Here is a 24180-nt window from a genome sequence, read left to right as displayed (position 1 = left end):
AACTGTGTACATATATTTATTTTATTATTATATAGCATATTATAATGAGACAAAATTCAGAGCTTTCACAATCTGTTACTCAAACTTTGAAAACTAAATTATACTTGTTACTGATACAGAAAATGTTACAGTAGATTTATGTTAACCTTGTGAAAAAAATTGTTGAAAATTTTAAAGGAAAAATATTTGAACAGCCTCAGAATATCTATAAATTCACATGGTATTTATAATTTTGTGACATTTTTTTTTTTTTCGGGGAGGGGGGGGGCCGGCTCCAAGTTTTATGGTGATGTCATAGAAAAGGCAGTTAGTTCTCAGTGAATTTTTGGTACCATTAAGCAGTAAGTCTTGTTACTTCACTTTGCATTCCTTTGCGTGCATAATCTCGGTGTGTACAGTATATCATGCTTGTAATATTCTTGGTTTTTGTACAATTTTCCTGAAAAACTGATGTTCAACCTTATTATCATCCCACACTATGCTGATATACTTCATTCCTAACTCAGTTACCTGTCGAGATCCTATATTGTACAGTACATATATGCATAAATGTCAACTAATAGATCGCATATATGATTTATCACCACTGGATTGATACAATTTATTTTCACATATGTCCATACCAGTAATTAAATTCTATTAATTAAACTACAGTCGTTTGTGCTGTATTTACCTCATTTCGTCATCGGTTAGTGCAAAGAGAAAAATTACCACTGTTAAATTTTAAGCAAACATATTGCAATCATCCATTCCATGCGCATGCAAACTACGTAAGGTATTTGCCTTATACAGTACGTCACTCTTATCATGTGTTTTTAAGTAATCGGATCTGCACGTAATCGATCTTAGGTAAGAAATAATCAACAGACTTAAAAACTGATGCTCTCCATGACGAGAAGGATGTCTGCTTTGTGTAAATTCATCATTTCTAATGTTACCATAATAAGATGAGTAAACAAGGAAACTACTCTCAAATCAGTAGAATACCTAGGAAAACACACAATACAAAAAAGTTGGACCGTTGTGGAGGTGGTCACTGACTGCAGCTCACCGTAGTGCCAACTAAGCATCTAGGTAAATAGTGTGTGCCATTATCACTCAATATCAGATGTACTTAATATGCACTTAATATCAGAAGCTGAACACACATAAATAAGACGCAAGGTGAGTGGTAGTTTTAGACAAGTTCAAAAGGCTGTTCGATTTTAAGGGTCTTCTAGTTGGGGGTTGTTTGTGGTATTCCACAAGTTCAACCTGCCATTATTTCAAGGATTTAACCTTTCACCCCTATTGCAAACAATAGGCAACTGACCATGTAAAAGTATGTATGTCTAAGCTGATTTCTTTAGTTTTAAATTACCTGTAAGTCCATTTTGTATCTCTTGGCAACTAAATTTGTTTCTCTAAATCCCTTATTGAAATCTTTTGTGTGGTCTAGAATACAATGCATAAATGTACTGGTACAGTATAGACCAGTATTGGTGAAACTGAAAGCTTTTGTCATCTCTGATTCTCTCAATTAGTTAATCCTGGACCACAAAGAGATCTTTGTCTCTTCACTAAGTTTACTACAGAGACAGACAATATATAGCTGCCTCGATTTAGGAAGTTATGGTTAGGCATTAAACCATCTGTTTCATTTAGAGGAAAATGTAGCCACTACAGAGATCATTATTGTCAAATTGAAATGTTAACAGATGCGATATCTACAAGAAACTTAAAGACAGATTGCATACAGAACCGTACTGTGATTTATGGAACCTGGGTCCTTTTTGTTTCATGTTATAGATACTGTAATGTTAATTGTTCTTGTGATTCCCTTCAGGAATGATACAATTGGGTTGGTTTGGGTCTTCCCTGCTTCTTTTGTACCCTATCACCACAAATGTATAGGCCTAGTCTTTGTTAAGTTAAATTATTTCTTCAGATTGTACAGCTCATTGAGTGGTAACTCTAATCGACATTTTGTGTTGATTCTGTCGTCAATTTTTAATTTTTTTTTATGATTTCTTTACTTTTTCTCTCTCTCTTTAATATAGGAGATGTCAAACATAACACACAGTACAGCAGAAACGCAGCACGTCACAACGCTGGATGTGACCACGGCTGATTTCATAACGACGACGGCTTCGAGAGTGACAACCATGTTGACGACAGACAGCCTGGAGACTGCCACGGCACCGATTCCGCTCTACTATCAGAGAGATTTCTACATTGGTCTGAGCCTAGCGGTCTCGTCTAGCGTATTTATCGGAACCAGTTTCATAGTCAAGAAGAAAGCACTCATCAAAATATCTGCGTATGCAACGAGAGCTGGTTAGTCTTTTCATGTTAGTCTTCATATTGAAGCTGATCAGTGACGGGTGTGTGTGCAGAATTTGTGCGACCTTGACGTTGTTAAATATTTTAATTTATTTTAATATATTTAAAAAAATAAAATATAATATAATATAAATAAAATATAAATATAAATAAATAATATATATAAAATATATAACAAATATATATAAAAAAATAAAAAAATATAAAAAATATATATAAAAATATATATAAAAAAATAATAAATAAAATATAAATAAATAAAATATAAATAAAATAAAACAAAACAAAATATTTAAAAGTATTGTTAAATATTTCATCCTTTGACCACCTTAAAAAGCTTGTGGTCAGGAAAAGACTAAACAGTTAGACAGATGTTCCCTTCCACTGTAGTTTGACATTTTTCACATAATACTAACACACCATAATCTCTTGTAAGTAAATGAATAATAGAAAATTAGCTGGGACATTTTAGACAATGGTAAAGAGCACAGAAATTTATAGCGAGAACAAGGGTTGCGATCCCAGTACACTCTTCCAACTGAGCTGTGTAGCCCTGAGTTGGTGGCAATCCCTGTATATAGCCATTTCTTAGCTAGGGGTGCCAGTCAGAAGCCAAAGTACTGTGCACACCGTGTAATCTGGGATCACACCCCAATTACTTTGCTATTTTCCACACCATAAATTTTTGTAAAAGGCCTACACATAATGTATACAGAGCTGAGATATTGTACTTCACCCCCACATCAGAAATGTGAGGAAGTACGTGTGTGAGTTATTGTGTGTGAGTGAGCAAAAAGTGAGTTGCATACTCCTAGACCATTTAAGTCCTTTCATGTTCAAAATTTGCATGATTTATGGTGTCAAAGGTCAAGCAATGTAAAAAATTTTTTTTTTGGCCATTTTCTGTTTGTCAGCATGTATGAAAAAGTCATTAAACCACATGATATGTAGATAGTGATGAGACTAAATTTAAAAACAGGACAGATTTGGGTGTTTAGGCCGTGGTCAAAGGTCAATTGAGGTCAACAGTTAAAATCGTCTAATTTGCACAAAAAAGTGTGTTGTAAACTCCTAGACCGTAAGTCGTAAGTCGGATCAAGTTCAAACTTAGTGGTTAGGTGCCTGACCATGTAAACACATGACTGTGTGATTGATGAGGTCAAAGGTCAACTAATAATTGGTTTTTAGCCATTTCTGCTTGTCAACATGTAGGGAACCGGCATTAAACCACATGATATGTAGAGAATGATGAGATGAATTTTAAAAAGGACAGATTTAGGTGTTTAGGGTCGAGGGCAGAGGTCAATTTATCCAAAATTGTTTGCAAAGGTGGGTTGCGTATTCCTACACTGTTATTCCGATCAAGTTCAAACTTGGTGGGTAGGTGCCTGGTGTAATAGGTCTTACGTCAGAGGTCAAGGGTTGAAAACCTAAAAATTGGTTTTTAGCCATTATCTGCTTGTCAGCATTTAGGAAAAGCCAATAAACCACATCATATATAGAGAATCATGAGACAAATACTAGAATATTCCTTTTTGGATGTTTGGGATTACTGGAGATTGAAAGGACAATGTAGGCCAGAGGCCTAAATTGGCCCAAATTTGATGCCTTGCATGAAACAACAGTGATGGTTTCGGTAATATCCTTTTCTTCTAAACTTTGAACAAAACAATACATTACAAAAATGGATTCCAGCCTATTAACAAAGATTGCAGCAAAATGAATTCAGAAGTAACCCAACCATCACTTTTGTCATTTGAGTAGATGAGATCTGCAACTCCATGGATTACCCTCTTGTTTTGTCTGTTTTTTTCTTAATTGTGATGTCATTCTGCAGACCTCTTTAACATCCTAATACTATACTTCCAAGGGACCAAATAAATAAACTGCGGGCTCTAGTGCTACAGTCATTAATATTCAAGTTACCAAGGGGATTGTCACTCTCACGATTGCATCATTGATTCCTTTGTTAGAGAAGGGGATTGGTCATTGTTTGTTCCATTTCTTCATCATCACAGTTTAGCTCAAAATGGCTTTCCAAGAAGAGCAAATTATACACCATTTTATACAACACCTAATTGTACACTGGTCATTTGATTGGTCAATTGCTCGTTGATTGCATGCAAAATCCGCTCTATTCCACTCTATGAAATAGAACTATGGGTTGTACTTTTTTGGTAGCACTTTTTTCAATGGTAAGAGAGCAGAGAAACCTGTCTGTTCAAAACAATCTGTTGCATGAGTGCATTATACCCATCTTAATATAATATGTTGTATAAAACAAATAATGAATGGTTTCCATTCGTGCAATAGTGCAAATATTTCATTCGTTGAAAGATGTAATTTGTTCCATTCAACTCGGCTGCGCCTCGTTGTATGGAACGTTCCATCTTTCAACTCATGAAATATTTGCACTATTGCACTTATATTCTCATAACCATTCATTATTTGTATAGCAATCCATCCATCCACCTATATCCAATCCATCTATCTGTAGGGGCTGCATTGATGTGTCTACAATATGTCAAAATGTCATGGCTGATGTTGTTTCTCTCAAATTGAAAATCATTGTCATTTTCTTTTTTCCTCTTAACCTTTACAGGCGATGGCGGCCATGCTTATTTGAAAGAATGGATGTGGTGGGCTGGATTCTTGTTATGTAAGTGTGAATACCTCTGTTGTTATTTCAGGAGAATTTCATCAAAGATTATCACTATTTGTGGAATCAACACAACCTACGATCCTAAAATGCTACTAAAATAATTTTACAGAAATGAGAGAGTGAGAATCATTACAAAATTTGCTAGCAAAAGTGATTTGTGTCTTGTCTGTAGGTAGAAATAGTGACTTGCTATAACTTGTTTTTTTCTTTTTTATCCTAGGTAGATGAATGCAAATGTGGCACATATTAATATAGTTTCCAAATATGTTACATTTTATCTCAAATATTCAACAAAATATTGGGATGTGGTTCTCAGGTGGTCGCACGGAGTATTGATTATCACACAAGTGGCAGTATGTCTGTCACAAGATATGATGTTAAGGGGTGAATCCATAAGGCAGTTGAAGTTTTGAAATAACTCTAATACTTCCTCGTAAATCACTTTTAAAGGCAAAGGGAAAATTTGAGTTGTAATTTAAATCAGGATTTTGAGTAGAATTTGACAAAACTTTCTGATGTGTTTCCAAACAGACATATCATACCATTGTAGTTCAGTAGTTTGACTAAGCAAGGCTCGTCTTGGATGTTGGTATGTCAGAGTCGGAAAGTTTGAAGGCTTCCATTCAGTTTATTCATGGGGTTCATAATGCAGGTGTGAAAAGTGTCTTGGCGACCAAAAGATGAGAAAGAAACAAATTCATTAAGTTACTTTTTTCATCTCTTGCCTGTGTCTAGTTTACTTTTGCTCCCCCCCTCTCATCTGCCTAACTTTAGTAACTCAGTAATTCATGAATGACTCACTCAATATTCTTTATTTGGTGACAAAAGTCTTGGAATCTCATTTTGAGTAACACTCTGTAGTTGTGGGTAATATTGGTGGCCAAACTTAAAATGCTGCTTGAAAGGCAAGTTTAGTGTATACTCCAAGATAATTTTGAGCTTGTCATTAAAAGGTTTTAAGTCTCCATGACACAAGACATCACATGGACATGTTTGAAATCCTCTGATTGCACTAACTGTCCTAAACGCTCAAAATCAATTTGACTGAAATTTCCAATTTGACTCAAAATTTGGCCTCCAATATTCTACTTGTGTATGCATAGTCTGGGCTGTTGTTGTTTTAGTTTCTTTTTTGCACTCTAAACTGTACGTAAGTTCAGCAGTTTTATTAATGCAATGTCTAGGCCTAGGGTGTCTACTGGCATGACATCAAAATGGAGGATGCATTGACAACCGAGGAAATGACAAGATGATGGACATGGGTTGCTAGTCACGAAGAATGTTTTAAAAGTTGTGGGAATCTGTGCAGCTTACACATTTGACGATGTTAATACTTATAAAATGCACATAATAACAAAAATCATTCATATTTACATTGGCTGATATCATGTTATATTTAGACATGCTGTTGCTTGGAACTCTCCTATGAAATATTTTTCTCTTCTTTTCTATCATTTTCAGTGGGCCTTGGAGAATTATGCAATTTTATGGCGTATGCATTTGCCCCAGCCACCCTTGTGACACCCTTAGGGGCCCTCAGTGTCCTTGTAGCGTAAGTAAACTATTACGTTCAGTTCACTGATTGAGTATTTTGAAATTTGGGAAAGGGAAAATTAAGCTCGCTGTGTGGAGGGCATACATTTCGATAATTTTATTAATTCAAGCAATATGCTGATTTTACTGTTGTGCCTTTCATTGTGTTACCTTTAATACTTAATCAACTATAAAGAATCGTGTTGTAGCTGTTTTTATATTCAGTTTGTAAAACGTGTACCTGCATATTTAGAATGCCACTCTTAATTTTTCTTTAAATCCAAAATTTATCAATTGAAACGAGTGATGGGAAATTTTGTCAGGGAACACATGACCTGTAATCTGTCTATTGAAAGATTTGAAAGAGGTGGGTAGTCAGCTGACAGTCCTGTTGCTACAATTAAAGTACCCATAATAATGTTTGATCAAGCTGTAAGTTGGAAACGTTGCCATGGTGATGTGTTAAAGCTGTACAGAAGCATCAGATGTAGGTATTGAAATGTCAGTTTCTTGGGGCTACTGTGAATGATAGAGACAACTGAGTCTGGTCAATTGGTCGGTCAACTTTGTGGAGCTTATATGTGTAAGCGAATGTCTTCATCTTGGAAATATTGCGATTCCAGTTTTCCTCTGTACTGGTATGGCACTGGTTGAAATGGCGAAGTCTCTGGTTTAGCGTTGACAAAGACTTGTGTTTCAGGTGGAATCCTCTCATTTCGATTGGTAATGAGGTTGCAACACAACAGAGAATCCCTGTTCTTTCTTAGCATTGGAATTTCTTTATTGAGAATGGTCATAGTCCCACGATCGACATTGATGGAGTTCACGTACATCTTAATAAAGTCCCATCCTAGAATTAGAGGATGACTAACATTTCTCCCAATGTACATGATGGTCAACCAATGAGACAACTACATTGAGCTACTTTACATAATTGTGCCTGGTAAATTGGATCGGACATTGCTATAGTGTGGAACCTCTGTGTGCGGCCCCACCTATTGGGAAATTGCATGGAGTAGTTGTTCTCTCTTTATAACAACTGTACTTTGGTCAACCTGCCCTTATGTCGAGATTAGTTTAGTCTTTAAGCATGCATACACTAACCATGTGAACATTAATTAGATGTTTTCATTACTGATTTAATTAAAGTGTCATCTCTAACGTACTGATTTTTATTAGAAACGTAAAAATTTTTAGTGCTAACAAGAGACCCAACATAGCTAATTGATTTGTTTGTTTAAGGGAACCTACAGTGTATTCAGTTAACCAGTGAGAGAGTAATACAGATAAAACCCTGACAAATTATTTTACTTCGAAGAATGATCATTCTGATGTTTGATAGTGCATAGCATTGCTATAAAAAAAATATAAAAAATACAAACTTAAAAAAAATAAAAAATGTAAAAAAAAATTAAAGACTGAACATTCTTTTGACCCATAACTGCAATTTATCAAAGTTTTCTACAAAGAATTTTACACAATATCTCCATGTGTTATAGGCTCATGCAATGTAATCTGTACGGAACAAAGTGAAACTGAACAGAAATTCCTGTACGTATTAATCAAAGATGGACAATTAGTATTTGTTAATATTTACAGAAAATTATCTTCATCTTAAGAATCTACATGTAAAGCGTTGGAGCATCTTGGTTGAACCGATCTGTGTATCAGTCCACCACAACAAGTTAAAGAGTAAATGCAAGAATTACCTATGAAATTTATAAACACTTAGAGTAACATCTCTGTCATTTAATCCTAAAGAGGGCATGAAGAGAAGACTCAGAGAATCATGTCGAAGGTGAAAAGACGTTCAAGTGCAGTATATCATGTTTGCATTGTACACATCTTGATCTTGGGAGATTTAGAACAAAGTACAGATCATAAGTTTACAGACCAACCATCATACAGACTAGACTGCATTTAAACATTTTACACTGATGGACAATTGTCGGTTGTTTATATTCAGATTCTACCTTTAACTTTATTGCATTTCTACTTGTTTTGATGAACTCCTGAATGGAGAAGTAGGTCTACACATTAATTTGCACACTTTATTACTTTGAATCTTTAATGATAAATATTTAGATCTATAGTAGTATCCTTTCCTTTGTCCCTGCCCCTCCACCCCCTTCCCATCAATGTTTTATCTCAGAATTTGCAAAACATGCATTAATTTATTAAAAACCCTTCTGTCTAAAGTGTTTTTGCAACAATGTCAGCTTGGTAAATTTCACTCATAAATTGTTTGCCTGACAATACAGTAGTTGATATCTATAGTAGTGTTAGTAGATACAAAGGTCACCTTTAAGTTATGTCTAACTTAGCTATCTGTACACTGTAAGCTTGGAAGTGTTCATGTACCGAGCGGTATATGTACATGAAGCAGATAACAGCACTGTTTTCTGCCTCATTAGAGATACCTAATATTGTTACTAAATGACTGTTTATGAACTCTGAAAAGGTGAACATAGTTAAGTCATGGTACATATGCAGACTTTAGCTGGTGCTGTTTGCAATGTATAAACACATTTAGGCAATCAGATATGGCACATATGGTATTTATAGTCTGTAGCACAAACTGTCACAACAGATGTTTGATATCCCAAGGAACATTTAAAATGCCATACAGTACTGTACTATAAGTATACTGTACTACACTGTAGTTTAATCAGTGCTGTACTGTACCAGTACTGTACTGTACTGTATGCAGTAACTCTAATGCACTATATTGTACTATACAGTAACTGTACTGTACCGTACCATACTGCACTGTACCATACATAACTACTCTGTTGTACTGTACCTAACTGTACTTAACTGTACTGTTCAGTACTATACAGTTCTAACTGTACTTTACTATGCTGTACAATATAGAACTGTCCAAAGTGATGCTGTACAATACAGAACTGCACTGTACTATGCTGTACTATACATTACTGTACTATGCTGTACCATTAATGTACTATACCATACTGTACTGAGTTGTACTGTAGCTGTGCTGAACTGTTTTGTTCTGTACTGTACCGTACTATAACAGAACTGTAACACACTCTACTATACTCAGTTATCATTACATTATTGTTACTGTTGCTTTTGAGAAACTGAAGTATAATGGTCACCAGATTAAATCAAACAACAGTGGATATCCAGTCACATTGATTGAAAAGCCTTTTGGTCTTCACTAGTTGAAAAGAAACAGGTCTGAGAAGTCAAGCTTAACAAACTGTTGTTGTGGGATTTGGGGATGCTATTGAAAATTGACCAAATTAAGTAAAAAAAGTTGCATTAATGGAAGTGGTCTGTGAATTTCAGTCACTTCTGATTGATTAATCTGTAGTATCTTATATTACAAAGCTGCTTTTTGTATCTGGTCACCAGTATCAATTTTATCAAACCTACTATTACAAACAGGCGTTGCTAATGTACCAGGCTTATCCAAAGTTGTTTTATTTTTTGGTGAAGGGGGGGGGGGTGGGGGTTTATATCTGTAAAGTTAAATGGCATGATAGGAAAAAGTTAATTTTTAAAATGTGACCAGAGAAAAATGATGAATACACAATGTCAGCCACAAATTTTTAAAACTTTCTCTTCATTATTTGAAATGAAACAAACCAATCAAGTTGATAACTATTTATTTGAGTTTAGTAAAAAGCCCCATCCACATATAATAATATTAATATAATAATCATAACAATAATTATTCTTACTGTCCATAGCACAGAATCCAACAAAAGTTGCTCAATGGGCTTTACTGAGTGATGACAAAAAGAAAGATGCTATTGATGAAGAAAAAGATTGCACAAACCTATAATTGTTTCAAATATTCTGTGAAATAGCAAACACTGATATTGACAAAAGTTGCATTATTGTAGTAACTACTTGCTGTTACATATTTTTGGGTATTGACAAGGATTTTGTGCATTTTATGGATTGAGGCACTAATCATCCAGCTTTTAGCATTTATATCTTTCTTCTCACTCATCGAAACAGGCAGCTCTTTATGTTACTATATATTGTATAAAATATATATACACAGTACACACAGTATATGGTTATATATATATATATATGGATATATATGGATATGGATATATATGGATATGGATATATATGTATATATATATATATATACATACAGTAGGCTATATTCACAGTATAGATACACATTAATATATACATGCATTATTAATAATTGTATGCTACAAAAATGGTAACACCTCTACAAATGATAGTCTAGATATGGAATATTGTAAATTCATTATGTTAGCATCGTTTTCAAGGCTATAGTCTCAAACTTTCATAATCCGTTACTATAGTTTCTATTCCCCTGAGCTGTATTCTAAAGTCACGTAGATGTTTCCCTGTTAATCACCATTGAAATCACACTATATAGGGAATGGATCTGAGAGACTGTTAACGGCTGAAAACGTTCACAAGATGTCTGAGCGAATGTTCCTTCATTTAAAGTTATAAATACATAACCATCCAGTGTGTTATCTGAATATGATTCTGTCATCATGGACGTTATTACTATGACAGAAATGTTGCTGGGATCAATGTACAATAGAACCCCATTTAATACAATGTCTGTTTTGTACAGCAATGTTCATTATATAGTCACAATACAAATAATGGGTGTAGTGTGCTTTGTGTCCTTTTTTGTGTTTTGGATCAAAATGTAATTCATGATTTGGAAAAGAAATGTGGACATGAAGGGAGTGGACATGGAGGGAGGGAGGGAGGGAGGGAGGGAGGGAGGGAGGGAGGGAGGGAGGGAGGGAGGGAGGGAGGGAGGGAGGGAGGGAGGGAGGGAGGGAGGGAGGGAGGGAGGGAGGGAGGGAGGGAGGGAGGGAGGGAGGGAGGGAGGGAGGGAGGGAGGGAGGGAGGGAGGGAGGGAGGGAGGGAGGGAGGGAGGGAGGGAGGGAGGGAGGGAGGGAGGGAGGGAGGGAGGGAGGGAGGGAGGGAGGGAGGGAGGGAGGGAGGGAGGGAGGGAGGGAGGGAGGGAGGGAGGGAGGGAGGGAGGGAGGGAGGGAGGGAGGGAGGGAGGGAGGGAGGGAGGGAGGGAGGGAGGGAGGGACACTGGGGGATTGGGTGGGGAGGGAGGGAGGGAGGGACACTGGGGGATTGGGTGGGGAGGGTGTGGGGTTTTGGGAAGGTGGGAGTGAATCTAGAGTATGTGAATGAACGATGTGAGGTTACAGTGTTCAAAAAATAAATCAAAACTTGTTTTTGTCAATTCATTCACAAAGTTTTATTTTCATGAGTGCTCTTTATACTGAAGTCTAATGATAATATTGTCATATGATGATATGTTTTTCTTATCACTTAAAGTTGGAAGATCATGAATTGTGCCGTTGTGTGTCTGACCATATAAACTACTAAACTGACTTGTAATGTACCCCCAACGATTAACCCCAAGTACCCTCCCCACACAGTGATTTCTGCATGTACCGTTTCTGGGCTTTTACCAATTTTCTTAACTGATCCTTTTTTCTCCTTTTAGAGCTGTCTTGTCTTCCTATTTCTTGAACGAAGCTCTAAATTTACTCGGCAAGATCGGCTGTTACCAGTGCATTCTGGGATCCTTGTTCATAATTCTCCACGCTCCTGTGGAAGATTCAGCAACCACAGTCGAAGAATTACAAGGCAAGATACTTGAACCAAGTAAGTCATGCACCACCTTCCTACTGCATATCTAGCTTGTTGCCATGGTAGCTGGATGCCATGGTGGCTGGTTGGTATGCACACACACACCCTGGTTTGCACAACAATGCTGAGAAATGAAGGATGTAACACAGGGAATGTGAGGTTAACTTAAGAATGAGACCACTTGGCTGATTAGCAACCTGTAAATGCCTATAGGTAGGATTGATAGGTAGATATATTGATAGGTAGATATACTTTTGGGACCCTCAACTTCCCCCTCCCCTTCTCCCTCCCCCCCCCTCCACCACCTTCATCCACAAGGAAAGTATCTAGTAATAGTGTTTGTTTGTGAAATTTTGATACAGCAGTGATTTTGAAACAGCTATTTAACAGAGTGTACTGTAGTCTTTCACTTTTGGATACTTTAAAGAAATTTTAAAATGTTCTTAAAGATTTTGGAATAGTTGGGTTCTTCTCAATCAGAATCTGTTTGGTAGGTAAATATATTTTCAAGAATTAAAATTTGAAGATACTGTTGTGACCCGGATCCCCTCAACCAACCCAGTCCCCTCCCTCATCAACAAGAAACATCTAGTTTGAACATGCTCGGGTTGTATTGAATTTTGAAACAGCGGTGCTTTTGAAACATTAAAAAAGGTTATAGTCCTTGACATTCTGATAGTTACTGATACCTGTCAATTTTTTTAAATCTTTCATTTTGATTACAACAAACTTTTAAGAATTTAAGTGTTTTTGAGGATTTCAAGATAGCTGAGATTTCCCCCAATCAGAATCTATTGTAGACGGGATGAATGATTGCTTGACCCTTTGAAAACTGCAGAGATTAGTAATTGTTGTCTGAAAAGGAAAGTTAGTCGCCTCAGAGAAAATTTAAACAGTACAAACATGGTTGGACTCTTTTGTTAGGAACCAAATGTCAGATGGTCGCAAGTCGCTGCGTAACATATTGTTAAAAGCCATTGGGAGGATCTTGCAAATTGCAGCAAGAATGTTATTTCTCATTTCACTGTAGAACCTCGAAAACATTCTACATTTACCAACTATAAATATCATAATCTTTAAAAAAGATTGAGCATCGTGTGACATTTATAACTCAATATACTCGTACATGCTGGGGTTCTGTTCGTGGTTGGTCCCTCTAAATGTACATTTATGCATTTCACTTCTTTCCTGTTTCAGTTTTCCTTGTATTCCTGGCTTTAGTACTCATCACCGTCACCGTGATGATAATTTTCGTGGCGCCCCGGTACGGTCACACCAACATATTAGTCTACATTGTCATATGCTCCCTGGTGGGATCCCTCGTGGTCATGTGCAGCAAAGGTGTCGGCATCGGTCTACTATCCTTCTTCGCCGGGATCGGCCAGCCGTTCAGGTTAGGGTTAATGTGGATCATGATCGTGTGTCTAGTCGTCTTTATATGTTTTCAGATGCATTACCTAAACAAAGCTCTGGACATTTACAACACATCCGTGGTCACGCCTATATATTACGTTTTCTTTACCGTAACTGTGCTGGTGGCGTCCGCCATCCTCTTCGAGGAATGGAAGTTCATGGGTTTCTCGGACATCGTAGGGACGTTAGCCGGTTTCGGGACGATCGTGGCTGGGATCTTCCTCCTTCATGCTTTCAGAGATATAAACATTAGCATATCTGACCTACCTTCCGTGAGTAAGACAGCCAGCCTTAATACGAGCCAAGCTTCGCTGAATAACCAGTTTACGTCAGAGGAGGAGAGCAGCCATTTCCACACAGAGTCGTTGGCCCTACTCAATGACGTAGGAAACGGTCAACTCAGGCCCGAATAGCAGCTGCAGTAGGCGAGTCCACTGGCTCTGTGGTTTGAGGGGAAAAATTTTATGTACAAAAAAAATCTTACAAGAATAGTCCAAAAGGTGATTCATATTTTGACTAGTAAAGTGTGGAACATATTCCAAGCATCTGGGTGAAATTTGCTTTCGATTTTGGCATGCAGTTTTTAAGAAGACAGTGTTTTTGGCGTTGATATCTTTTGTAACCTAGAGTGAGAATGAGGTAAACAGGTGTGATGATGTCGTAGATGCTTATGGACCGAAAATGTCTAGTTTTGCTGAAACAATTTTTCTGGCAGTTTTTCTTCTTGAACTGAATTTGAGTTTAACATGGTATGAATACAAGCAGGCGCGTAGGCAGGAATTTGCCAAGGGAGGGGCGAAACTGTAGATTCGGCAATACAAACTATCTAAGCGTAGCGCCACCATGGTTGGCGCGAAGCGTACAAGAAAATTTTGGCTGAAAATGCCTCTCAGTTTGCTGGAAATGGCACTTCCCAGGCCTTGTAAGTTGCATCTTAGCATTTTCTCTTTTGAAAATACTAGCGATATCATAAAAACATTAAAAAAATTTTTTAAAAATATGCTCAAGGGGGGGCGGCTGCCCCCTTCGCCCCCCCCCCCCTTGGCTACGCGCCTGAATACAAGACACTTAATAGAAGTCTTTAAAATTAAACAAAGCAAGGAATGCTGTGAGTGTGCTACTATGAACACCATACTGATTTACTGCAAGTTCATCCTAAGTACTAAAAGTGACAACATCAACTATCGTTGTCTCAAAAAATGAAGGTATCTCAAGAATGGAGTAGGAATCGAAGGCAAATTTCAACAGAATGCTTCCGCTACGTTCCTCTCTTATCATAATTTACTTTTGGACTATTCTGTCAATTTTCAAAGGTATCATTTTGCTCTTTTTTGATATATATATATATATATATATATATAATTATATATTTGTTTGGTAAGGGTTGTCAGGGAATACTTGAAAACAGCATTTTAGCATTGATTGAAAGCAAGCTAATGTTGTGTTTGTCCATATATATATTATTATTTATTTTTTTTTGGTCAGTTATATGTTTATGTAGAGACCACAAGTTTATTGATTTATTTTGAAATTAAAGATCAAAGGGTTAATTTAATAGTAGTCTGAACCGGGACGCCACTTTGAGTGAGATATTTTGTGCATCATGGAAAAACTAAAAATATCTCATCATTTCAAAATTCCGTCGCTGGAAGATAATGGAAGTGCAACTGATTTAAACCAAGATTATTTACATGCTTGGTAATCCGAAGGAAAGGAATATCTGCTGTGCCCAAAGGTCCTTGCTCTTTCCCCCAAATTTTAAGGCCGGTGGCCTTCCGAATAATGCCAATGTAAAGGAGAATATTAATGACATCTAATTTTGATTGATAAAACATGATTTACAGATTTCTTTTAATAATCATCTGTTTTTTAGGGGTACAAATGGGCAAAGGTTGGCTGTGATTGCTAACTTACATCTTTTTGCCAATTGTTGTAAGTACCTCAACAGATGAAAGTACCGAATATCTTCGTTTCTTGGTTGTTATGCAAATATTTACAAATTTATGCAAATTACATTTCAAGCTGTTGCAGCTTGCAAAGAAATTTATCGTACATAAATTGGGAGAGCAAATTTGTGTACTGATTTATTTAATGCTTTATCATTTTGCCATGGCTGGGTGGGGGGGGGGTCGGGGGCGGGGAGGGTGAACTATTGCTTTATATATTTGGCCTGGTTTTTGTGAAAGGTGATCATGTGTGGTATCTGTTCTTATCAGATACACAGTAATTGGTACATTTTGCAGCAACCTTTTCTTTGACCAGACCGTGTGTACTATCTACCGTGTATCTACCGTGTGTGGTATCTACCGTGTGCAGTATCTACCATGTGTAGTATCTACCGTGTGTGGTATCACCGTGTGCAGTATCTACCGTGTGTGGTATCTACCGTGTGCAGTATCTACCATGTGTAGTATCTACCGTGTGTGGTATCTACCGTGTGTGGTATCTACCGTGTGCAGTATCTACCGTGTGTGGTACAGAATGTGGTACAGAATCTACTGCATGTAGTATCTGCCGTGTGCAGTATGTACTGTGTGTTATCTACCTCGTGTGGTATCGACCGTGCGTCGTATCTACCGTCTGTGGAATCTACCGCGTGTGGTATCTACCGTATGTGGTATCAACCGTGTGTGGTATCTACCTTGTGTGGTATCTACCATGTGTAGTGTCTACCCTATGTAGTATCTACTGTTGTAGTATCTACCGTGTGTAGTATCTACCATGTGTGGTATCTACTGTGTGGTATCTACCATGTGAGTGTAGTGTCTACCGCGTGTGGTATCTACTTTGGTAGTATCTACCATGTGTAGTATCTACCGTGTGTGGTATCAACTGTGTGTAGAATCTACTCCCTTCTAACGGGACTTGCTATCTTTACTTGATGTAACACCGTCGCGATCCCTCGGTTATTCTCATTTGAAGGCATTGGGGTTGATAGTGCATAAGTTGTTTGGTTTTTGTGCCCAAGTTTATCTTGGATGAATCTTCCAAAAACATTACCATGTGTGCTTATAGAAGAAAAACAGAGGTAAAAGTGTTCGCTGTTTGTAATGTTGGTACAAATTGTTCATACAGGAAAAGTTACAGTACTGATTGGTAAAGAAAAAAATTCTGGTGGTGTCTATTTTACTTTTTAGATAGTAATGAGCCGTTTTGTTCCTCTCTGGTATGTTTAAACAGAGGGAGCTCTCACATAGGTACTAGTGTGTGTAATCAAAGGTTTTACAGATCCCTGAATCAAAGTAACATGGTGGCCTGAAAGAGTTCATGAGCGCACAGAGCAGTGGGTGATTGGCGACATCACAATTTCACACTTGTGCAGTCTTTTGGAACGAAAATCAGGTTTCAGAAATCACAAGTAAAAGTCCATAAAACTGTTAGCTTGACTTTAAGCTCCGGACACGTGTTACAAAAGATATCTGCTACTGTTGGTGATTCCGGTACTAAAACTGATAGCAACAGCTCGTCAATTTCCAGGGAGCTAGATAGGACCGATAAGACAGTGCCCTCTGTCTGTTTTCAATTTCCAAAGAAGGAAATCAGTTTTAGTATAACCTGTAACCATGTATCAGTCCATTAATATATCATATCATATCATGTCCGCGCCTGTGCCCATCAGTAAGGAAAGATGTACGCAAAATTTCTTTATCATTTCTTTTTTCTTAAATTACTTTTCTATCACAGGAAATTATATCTTGAGGTTCCTATAATAACAATCTCATTTGATATAGTCATTAATTAAGTAGTTAATAATATTTATTTTACCTTTACTTATTTTCTTTTGTTTTGAAAAAGCAGTTCTTCTTCCTTTTGTCCATGTGATTGTTTTGGCCAGATAAAACAGTAACTACTAAGTTTATGGTGCTTCTTATTTCCCTAACAACCAGATGCTATTTATGTGCTATAGTGTGTCATTTTATAGTTTGCTTTAGAAATAAAAACAAAACAATAACTCTTTTATAGAAGTATTCACATGGTGCACAAATATGTAAATTTAATTTTCATCAGTTGATAATAGTGAAAGGTGGCAGGGGATATGGTTGGGGTGGGTATGGGGGATATGGTTGGGATGAGGGAAACGGGGTGAGTTGTGAATAGGTCTGTACATATTTAGTAATATAGTGTTGCAGAAGTGATTTGAGGAAGAAAGAGCTGTAAATTGGAGCAAGCAAGCATTCCGACTAGTGTGTTTATATATTCTCAAGAGACCGTATCCTTCCACTAAATGTTTGATGTATTTATCGAAAAATTAATTTGTAGTCTAAACAATCTAACTCTACAGTATGTGCAATTTTTATCTCATTTTCTCTAAATGAAAATTATTTAATCAACAAATTGTATTAGTAGTATTATCAGCTAAATGACAGTGTGCTAAATAAGATGAAAAAAAAATACTAAGACAATTTCAATAGATCTTTTCTATGTTATTGTCCTCTGCCAAATACTGCATGAACATTAAAGAAAACCAAAGTTATTTATAGAAATATACAAATTGGAAACGATTGACAGTATAAAAAAAATGTGACTTTTTTATGATAATTTAAATATGAAATAGTATTAAGCCCAATCGAGTACTAGCTTTGAGTTCATTTTTTTACTTTCAATTTTTTTTTTTTTTTTTTTTTTTTTGGGGGGGGGGGTACATTTGGTTCTCTATTGAAGTTTAAATGGTGCATTTGATGTTGAGAGAAGGTTGAATGAAGCAAGTGTTTTGTTTCTAGTTTGTTTGCACCGAAATTGTCTTTATTTCTTTTCATTTTCTCATAATCTTACGAGGTTAATACTTTAGTGTTCCACTTTTGACAAAAGCAGCATTTTTTTTTAAAATCCTGTCTGATTTCTGTTGTGTTGTGGCTACATTTAAAAGACTACAAATAATTTGAACCTTAAAAGTATGACGGCCCTCTGATCAGAAAATATTGACCACTTCTTTTTCTTTCCAATGCTTGATTATGTTAATCAATGTGCCACCTTATTTACGATATGTAGTTTGAAGTCCATGCTAAAAGGCAGTTACTATTTAAAGTATGCATCCATTTTATAGGTGTGAATTTCTTGGTACACACAACCACATAATGTTATATAATTAAATGTGTATTTTATTTTTTCTTAGAAATGTAAGTTTAAAGATGAAAATTCAAACTTGAAAGCCAATTAACCCTGCTACAGTGCATTCTGAGTTAAATGAATAGTAAATTATGCAGCGTGCGCATGTGTATTATCAGGTGGAATTTCATACGAAGTTTCCCTTATATTTCACTCTAGTTTCTCTCCGATGGAGTTGAGTAAATTCTAGCAGATTCTCCGACTACAATTCAGTCACTGACCTCCAGCTTCTACACTACCCTTTGGCAAAATACAGCACGGATATTTTTGAATCATTTATTTTTACAAAGTTGCTTGACTGGCATCTTGACTCGTTACCCAACACTCGTCACTTGTCAGTCCACGCCCCCCTCCCCCCTCCCCCTGCTGTCTATTAATTGTGTAACAGTTATCATGAAGATAGCTTCATCCTCCCCAAACATATAATGAGTTGGAAAAGTTCATACAGCATTCTATTTGTCAGAGTTAATTGCTCTAAGTTTCTATATTAATATACTGAGCAGTAATAACACCTTTGTTATAAAGCATATTCAGACGGCACGAGAAGATTTCACCTGCACAAAGTTGTCAAATTTTCCAAGTAATTAAATTAAGTTTACATTTGCTTTAAGATGAAACGCTTTAAGTTATCCATGAGCTCTCCTTATCCATTATGACAAGTTGAAATGAGTATAGTCAGGATGGCCTGAGAACAGCCTCAAACCCAGGTACCTCCGAGGCGCAAAGAGGAGAGTTTCCTTACAAAACATTGTCGTTTGTCAAGTTATCAGATGGAATTGATGTAAATGGAAGCTTTCTCAAAATAGATGACAAAAGTATAAGTATCTTGTTTTTGCAACTTGACTAGAAAAGTCACTCTTTATACAGGGCTGTAAAGTAGCCAAACTTAAGTACAGGACTAATTGGTTTCCTTCTATATACTATACCTAGATTTAGTTGCCATAGATAATGTAAATCATGCACAGTTTGTAAGAGAGGTCGAAAGGTATATTAAGCTATCATGAAATGGGTGTTTATTTTATGCTAATTAAGAGTAGTCTGAATATCTGCAGAGTCATGTAAGGCAGTTGATCTATATACTATATCTAGATTTAGTTACCATAGATAATGTAAACCATGCACATTTTGTAAGAGAGGTTGAAAGGTATATTAAGCTATCATGGGTGTTTATTTTATGCTAATTAAGAGTAGTCTGAATATCTGCAGAGTCATGTAAGGCAGTTGATCTATATACTATATCTAGATTTAGTTACCATAGATAATGTAAACCATGCACATTTTGTAAGAGAGGTTGAAAGGTATATTAAGCTATCATGGGTGTTTATTTTATGCTAATTAAGAGTAGTCTGAATATCTGCAGAGTCATGTAAGGCAGTTGATCTATATACTATATCTAGATTTAGTTACCATAGATATTGTAAATCATGCACATTTTGTAAGAGAGGTTGAAAGGTATATTAAGCTATCATGAAATGGCTGTTAATTTTATGCGTTGAGTGCCTTCGTACGATACTGAAAACAATTTGTGTCCCTTTATTGCAGCGTCATCGTTATTTTTGCTGTACAGTTTACCGGAAAGGATTGTATGAGGAATAGTTTTGATACCAATCTTCTTTACTACTACTATAATTTTGCTTGATATGAAAAATGCCAAAACTTAATATCATCTCCCCAAGCCCCCATGCAACAGTGTCAAATTTCCCCCACATGTTGAAACATTTTGCAAAATGTTTTTTATTGAGTTTCATGTTTAAGGTGTAACATTGCACATTGCTTTCTTTGTGAAGAGCCAATTTGTTTACACCGTAATTGAATTGCAGCCGTGCATAGCTGATTACCTCCATGCAACGTTTGGTTACATGAATTTATTTTGAAAACAGATGGAAAATAAGTTGTTTATCACCCACCCATTGGTTGACATGAGGGGTTATCAGTATTTGGCCCCAACCCCCACCCTCCAAAATTGTTAAGCTCATTAATTTCTTAACAAGTTCTATAGGCTCTGAAAAATGGTCAAATTAGCAGCATTAATTATTTTCACCTTGTGATGAATTTTTCAAAACTTGATATTTCAGTATTCTTTCCTTTGCATGTCCTCTTGTGCACTTTATTTTTCTCCTTCTTTCCTTTAACCGTCTCATTTGACCAAAAGTAGTATTTTCTCCTCCATTTTTTACACTTCTTTTTGTTTGGTGCAATGTTTAGTGCGATATAAATGCTCGTTTATTATACAGATCATAAAGACATATTTAGATGGTGCTTATTAGTTTTGGTTATTATAAAGCTATTTATTTTGAGATTTCACATTAAAATGATTTTTTATAAGCAGTTATTCAGGACATTATTATTATTATTTTTTTCTGGAAGAATTGTTCTTCTTTAGTGGTAAATTCTGGTATTGTATGTTTCTCAGTAATCTTGTGAAACTTTGAGTGCATCCTTGTCGGCCAAAAATTTCTGAATTCATTAGTTCTGTCTGTCCTCTCAAAGAATCATGAATTATGTTATTTAAGTGTTTTTTAGTTTTTGCGTTTTGAGTTAACATGATTCCATCTCGTTTTGATGGGCATATATGTTGTTCATTTACATTTGAATTTAAAATATCTTTTCCAAGGTACAAAATGCAATAGATTTATATATAGTAAGCTTTCTTCTTTTTGTCACCACAATAAGCTCTCCTCTGTCCTGTTAAAAAACTGTCAAAGTGCAATATTGTCCCCCAAGGACTCTGTCCGGGGTCTCTAATCAGTTTATCAATTTGTTTTGACTTCCATTATGTTAACCTGCAATAAAATCTTATGTTCAAATGTTAAGTCATCACTGACATCGCAAAGTGCTTTATTACTTCTAGTATTCATTTATATGAGTTTAACGTGGTTAGCCCTCGCTTGGTTTATACACGGAAAGAAACAGCAAGTTTCCTGGTATCACATGATCTAGGAAGTAACCAAGGCTGTCTTCCTTATCTTAGCTAATGAAGCAGCTGCAGCAGGAATAAACTTTCACAAGCTTAGAGCTTAAGGAGTAAGATAAGGAAGACAGGTTTGGTTCGTAGATCACGTGATACGGTGGAATGTTTGTCTTACAAATTGCAGATTATTTCGCAGTTGCACTCTCCACTGTAAAAGGCACGTGTTGTTTCTGCCAGGTCTGGCCTCTTCAATGGTCAGTTACTTGAGCAGAGTAAACAATTATAAAGTGGATAACATCAGAGAAAACATTTAGTATTATGTTACAATTTTGGTTTTTAATTTTGAAAGTAAACTTTCACACATCGATTTGATTTGGGTTGTTTATTTTACTTTATTTATGATTATTGTTATTAATTTTTTGTTCAATTTCATCATCACTTAGAAGTAAAGTGACATAAAGTTAGAAAAGGCAAGGAAATAGTTTGGAGATCATCCATATCTACAATATTTATTTAAAGAAACAAGGTTTTGTTAAATTAAACAATGAAATAATAATATCATTATTACTATTATGATTATGATTATAATTAAACAACTAAATAGTATCATTTAACTTATGATTAAATAACTAAGGTGAATTCACCAATGATGTTATTAAATCCAAATTAAAAATCCTCAAGTACAACTGACTAGTAGTTAGCAGTGTCGATAACAGTAATGGCTTTTAGTCTTCAGTATCAGATGGAAATTAGATTAAGCTTAGGTTATGCTGCTATGTGGTAGGGTAGACTTAAGCATTGATGTTTTTAATAGCAACAAACTTTCTCAATGGAGTTTTTAAGTGTCTGTTGCGGCTCAATGAATTGAAACTGTCCATTCACTTCCATGATGAGGTGAGAAATTCAGCAGAGAAAAAATGCAACCATGTACTTCAAGGATCCAATTTACTACGGGTAAGAAAACATGGAAGAAATTTCCACCTAAAAGTATCTGAAAATACAGAAATATAACTATAACAATTACAAACAATACAGCTGTGCAACTGAACTGAACTTAACAAAAATGGTGTATTGGGGGGGGGGGGAGGGGGAGATAATCGCAGCAGGTTTAGGAGAGGGCGATGGGAGGGTTAAGTGATGAGTTGATGGAATCGCAGTCAAATAAAAACTCATTGTAGGTTTTGTTGTACGTAATTACATGCTTTTGTCATTAGTGTAGAACACTGCATTTGGTTTCTAAACCTCTTTATAAATAAATGCTGCTGGGGTTGTTAAATGATTGCTGCTAACTTGAATGCTTCTTGCATGTTGTAAGGGTCTATAGTCAAAGAAAAAATGTATTTTTCAATTTTGAATTTAATTAGAGCAGGAAGGATACTACAATAGTTCACTTATAATATTCCGTTTTTTAAATTTCTTCCTCCCCGCCCGCTATCTTTTGCTCTTGAGTGTAATATTTCTTCTTCTCATTCAAAAAGCTGTAACATTAGCAGTATAATATGAAAGTACATTAAATACATAAAAATATGCTTACAAAATATCAATGTTTTGTCTGTCTTTTATTGTGGTGTGACCCAATTAACATATATGCAAACCCATCTTTCCTTGAAACCCTTGCACTAATCAAAGGACAAATCTATTTCAAATTAGACAGTTGCAATGTGGATCCCACCCTCTCCCACCTTTCACTTGCCACCAATTCACTTGCCACCAATTCTCTTTCCACCAATTCACATGTAATGTGATACAATGTGCCCCTACCTACAGTCCTCATATATTTCAACAAGATGCTTAATTATGACATTCACAGCCAAACTAATGACACTGTCATTTTGAATACATTCACAAAATTTAGTTCACTTACGCCTAAACAGCAAACACTAATAATTGTATATGATCAGTATAAAAGGTAGCATAACTCCCCACCCTTGGTTGTGAAAACATACTTTGCTACCAAGGTCAATCTGTGAACAATCGTTTGATACTTTATATTAACTTCAATTAAGAGCTAGAAGTACAAGTTTGGGTTAGAAACGTCAATTAGAATAAACAATTTGAAACATCCAAACAAGAAAGTTAAGTGGTAGTTATTGGAAATCCAGCATAGATGACAGTCTCGTAGACAACCTGTAGTAGACGAGGGCCTCTGTATTTTGTAGTCTGTCCCACTTCAAGATAGTGTGTGTTAGTCTCCTAAATAGATGTTTGCAATGTTTTACATGTTCCTTGAGAATTTCAGTGAAATAGTACTTTTTAAGTAAAAATCACCAAATATAGCGTCTGGGCACAAAACCAATCAAAACTTCATTGACTCTCAACCGCAGTCACCTCTTACTTGTGATCATGAAAGTGTTGGTTCAAGTGGAATATTGCTGGTCATTTTGAAAGTGAGCAGATAGTACACATAATCTCAGCAAAAGGCCAAGAGGGATTCAGTCAGCCTGTCTGTAGACATGGTTATCAAGTAGCCTGCTTGAGTGCGTCTCTGAACTCTAAAGATGCGTAATTGTCTTGGTTTGGTGGACCAAACAGTCATGAAGAGAAAAAGGCCTCTAAGATGTGTAAATTGTGACGGATGTAGAAG

The 24180-nt window shown here is 36.1% G+C and overlaps 2 protein-coding genes across 7 annotated transcripts in view; one reads left to right on the top strand and one right to left on the bottom strand.

The window, feature by feature from the left end:
* Positions 1 to 319: 319 nt before the first annotated feature.
* LOC139980231 (magnesium transporter NIPA2-like) lies at positions 320 to 23136 on the top strand. 2 transcript variants are annotated; one of them, XM_071991755.1, is made up of 6 exons: positions 320 to 1074; positions 2040 to 2316; positions 4925 to 4981; positions 6446 to 6536; positions 12021 to 12181; positions 13364 to 23136. In XM_071991755.1, exons 2-6 carry the CDS (start codon positions 2043 to 2045, stop codon positions 13990 to 13992), a joined length of 1212 nt encoding a protein of 403 aa, XP_071847856.1. In that variant the 5' UTR covers positions 320 to 1074; positions 2040 to 2042; the 3' UTR covers positions 13993 to 23136. The 2 variants fall into 2 exon arrangements, with proteins under 2 accessions (XP_071847856.1, XP_071847857.1); XM_071991756.1 differs by having other exon boundaries at positions 320 to 1164.
* The window catches only part of LOC139980229 (RNA-binding protein 26-like), a 29056-nt gene continuing 23089 nt past the window's right edge, over positions 18214 to 24180 (bottom strand). For all 5 annotated transcript variants that reach the window (XM_071991750.1, XM_071991751.1, XM_071991752.1 and 2 more), the window contains one exon: positions 18214 to 24180. The gene's annotated coding sequence lies outside the window, so the exon portion shown is untranslated.

This window comes from Apostichopus japonicus, chromosome 14, assembly GCF_037975245.1.
Source record: "Apostichopus japonicus isolate 1M-3 chromosome 14, ASM3797524v1, whole genome shotgun sequence".
Lineage (NCBI taxonomy): Eukaryota > Metazoa > Echinodermata > Holothuroidea > Aspidochirotida > Stichopodidae > Apostichopus > Apostichopus japonicus.
The sequence above is the reverse complement of the archived record's forward strand: the minus strand, read 5'-3'. Positions and strand labels throughout refer to the sequence as shown.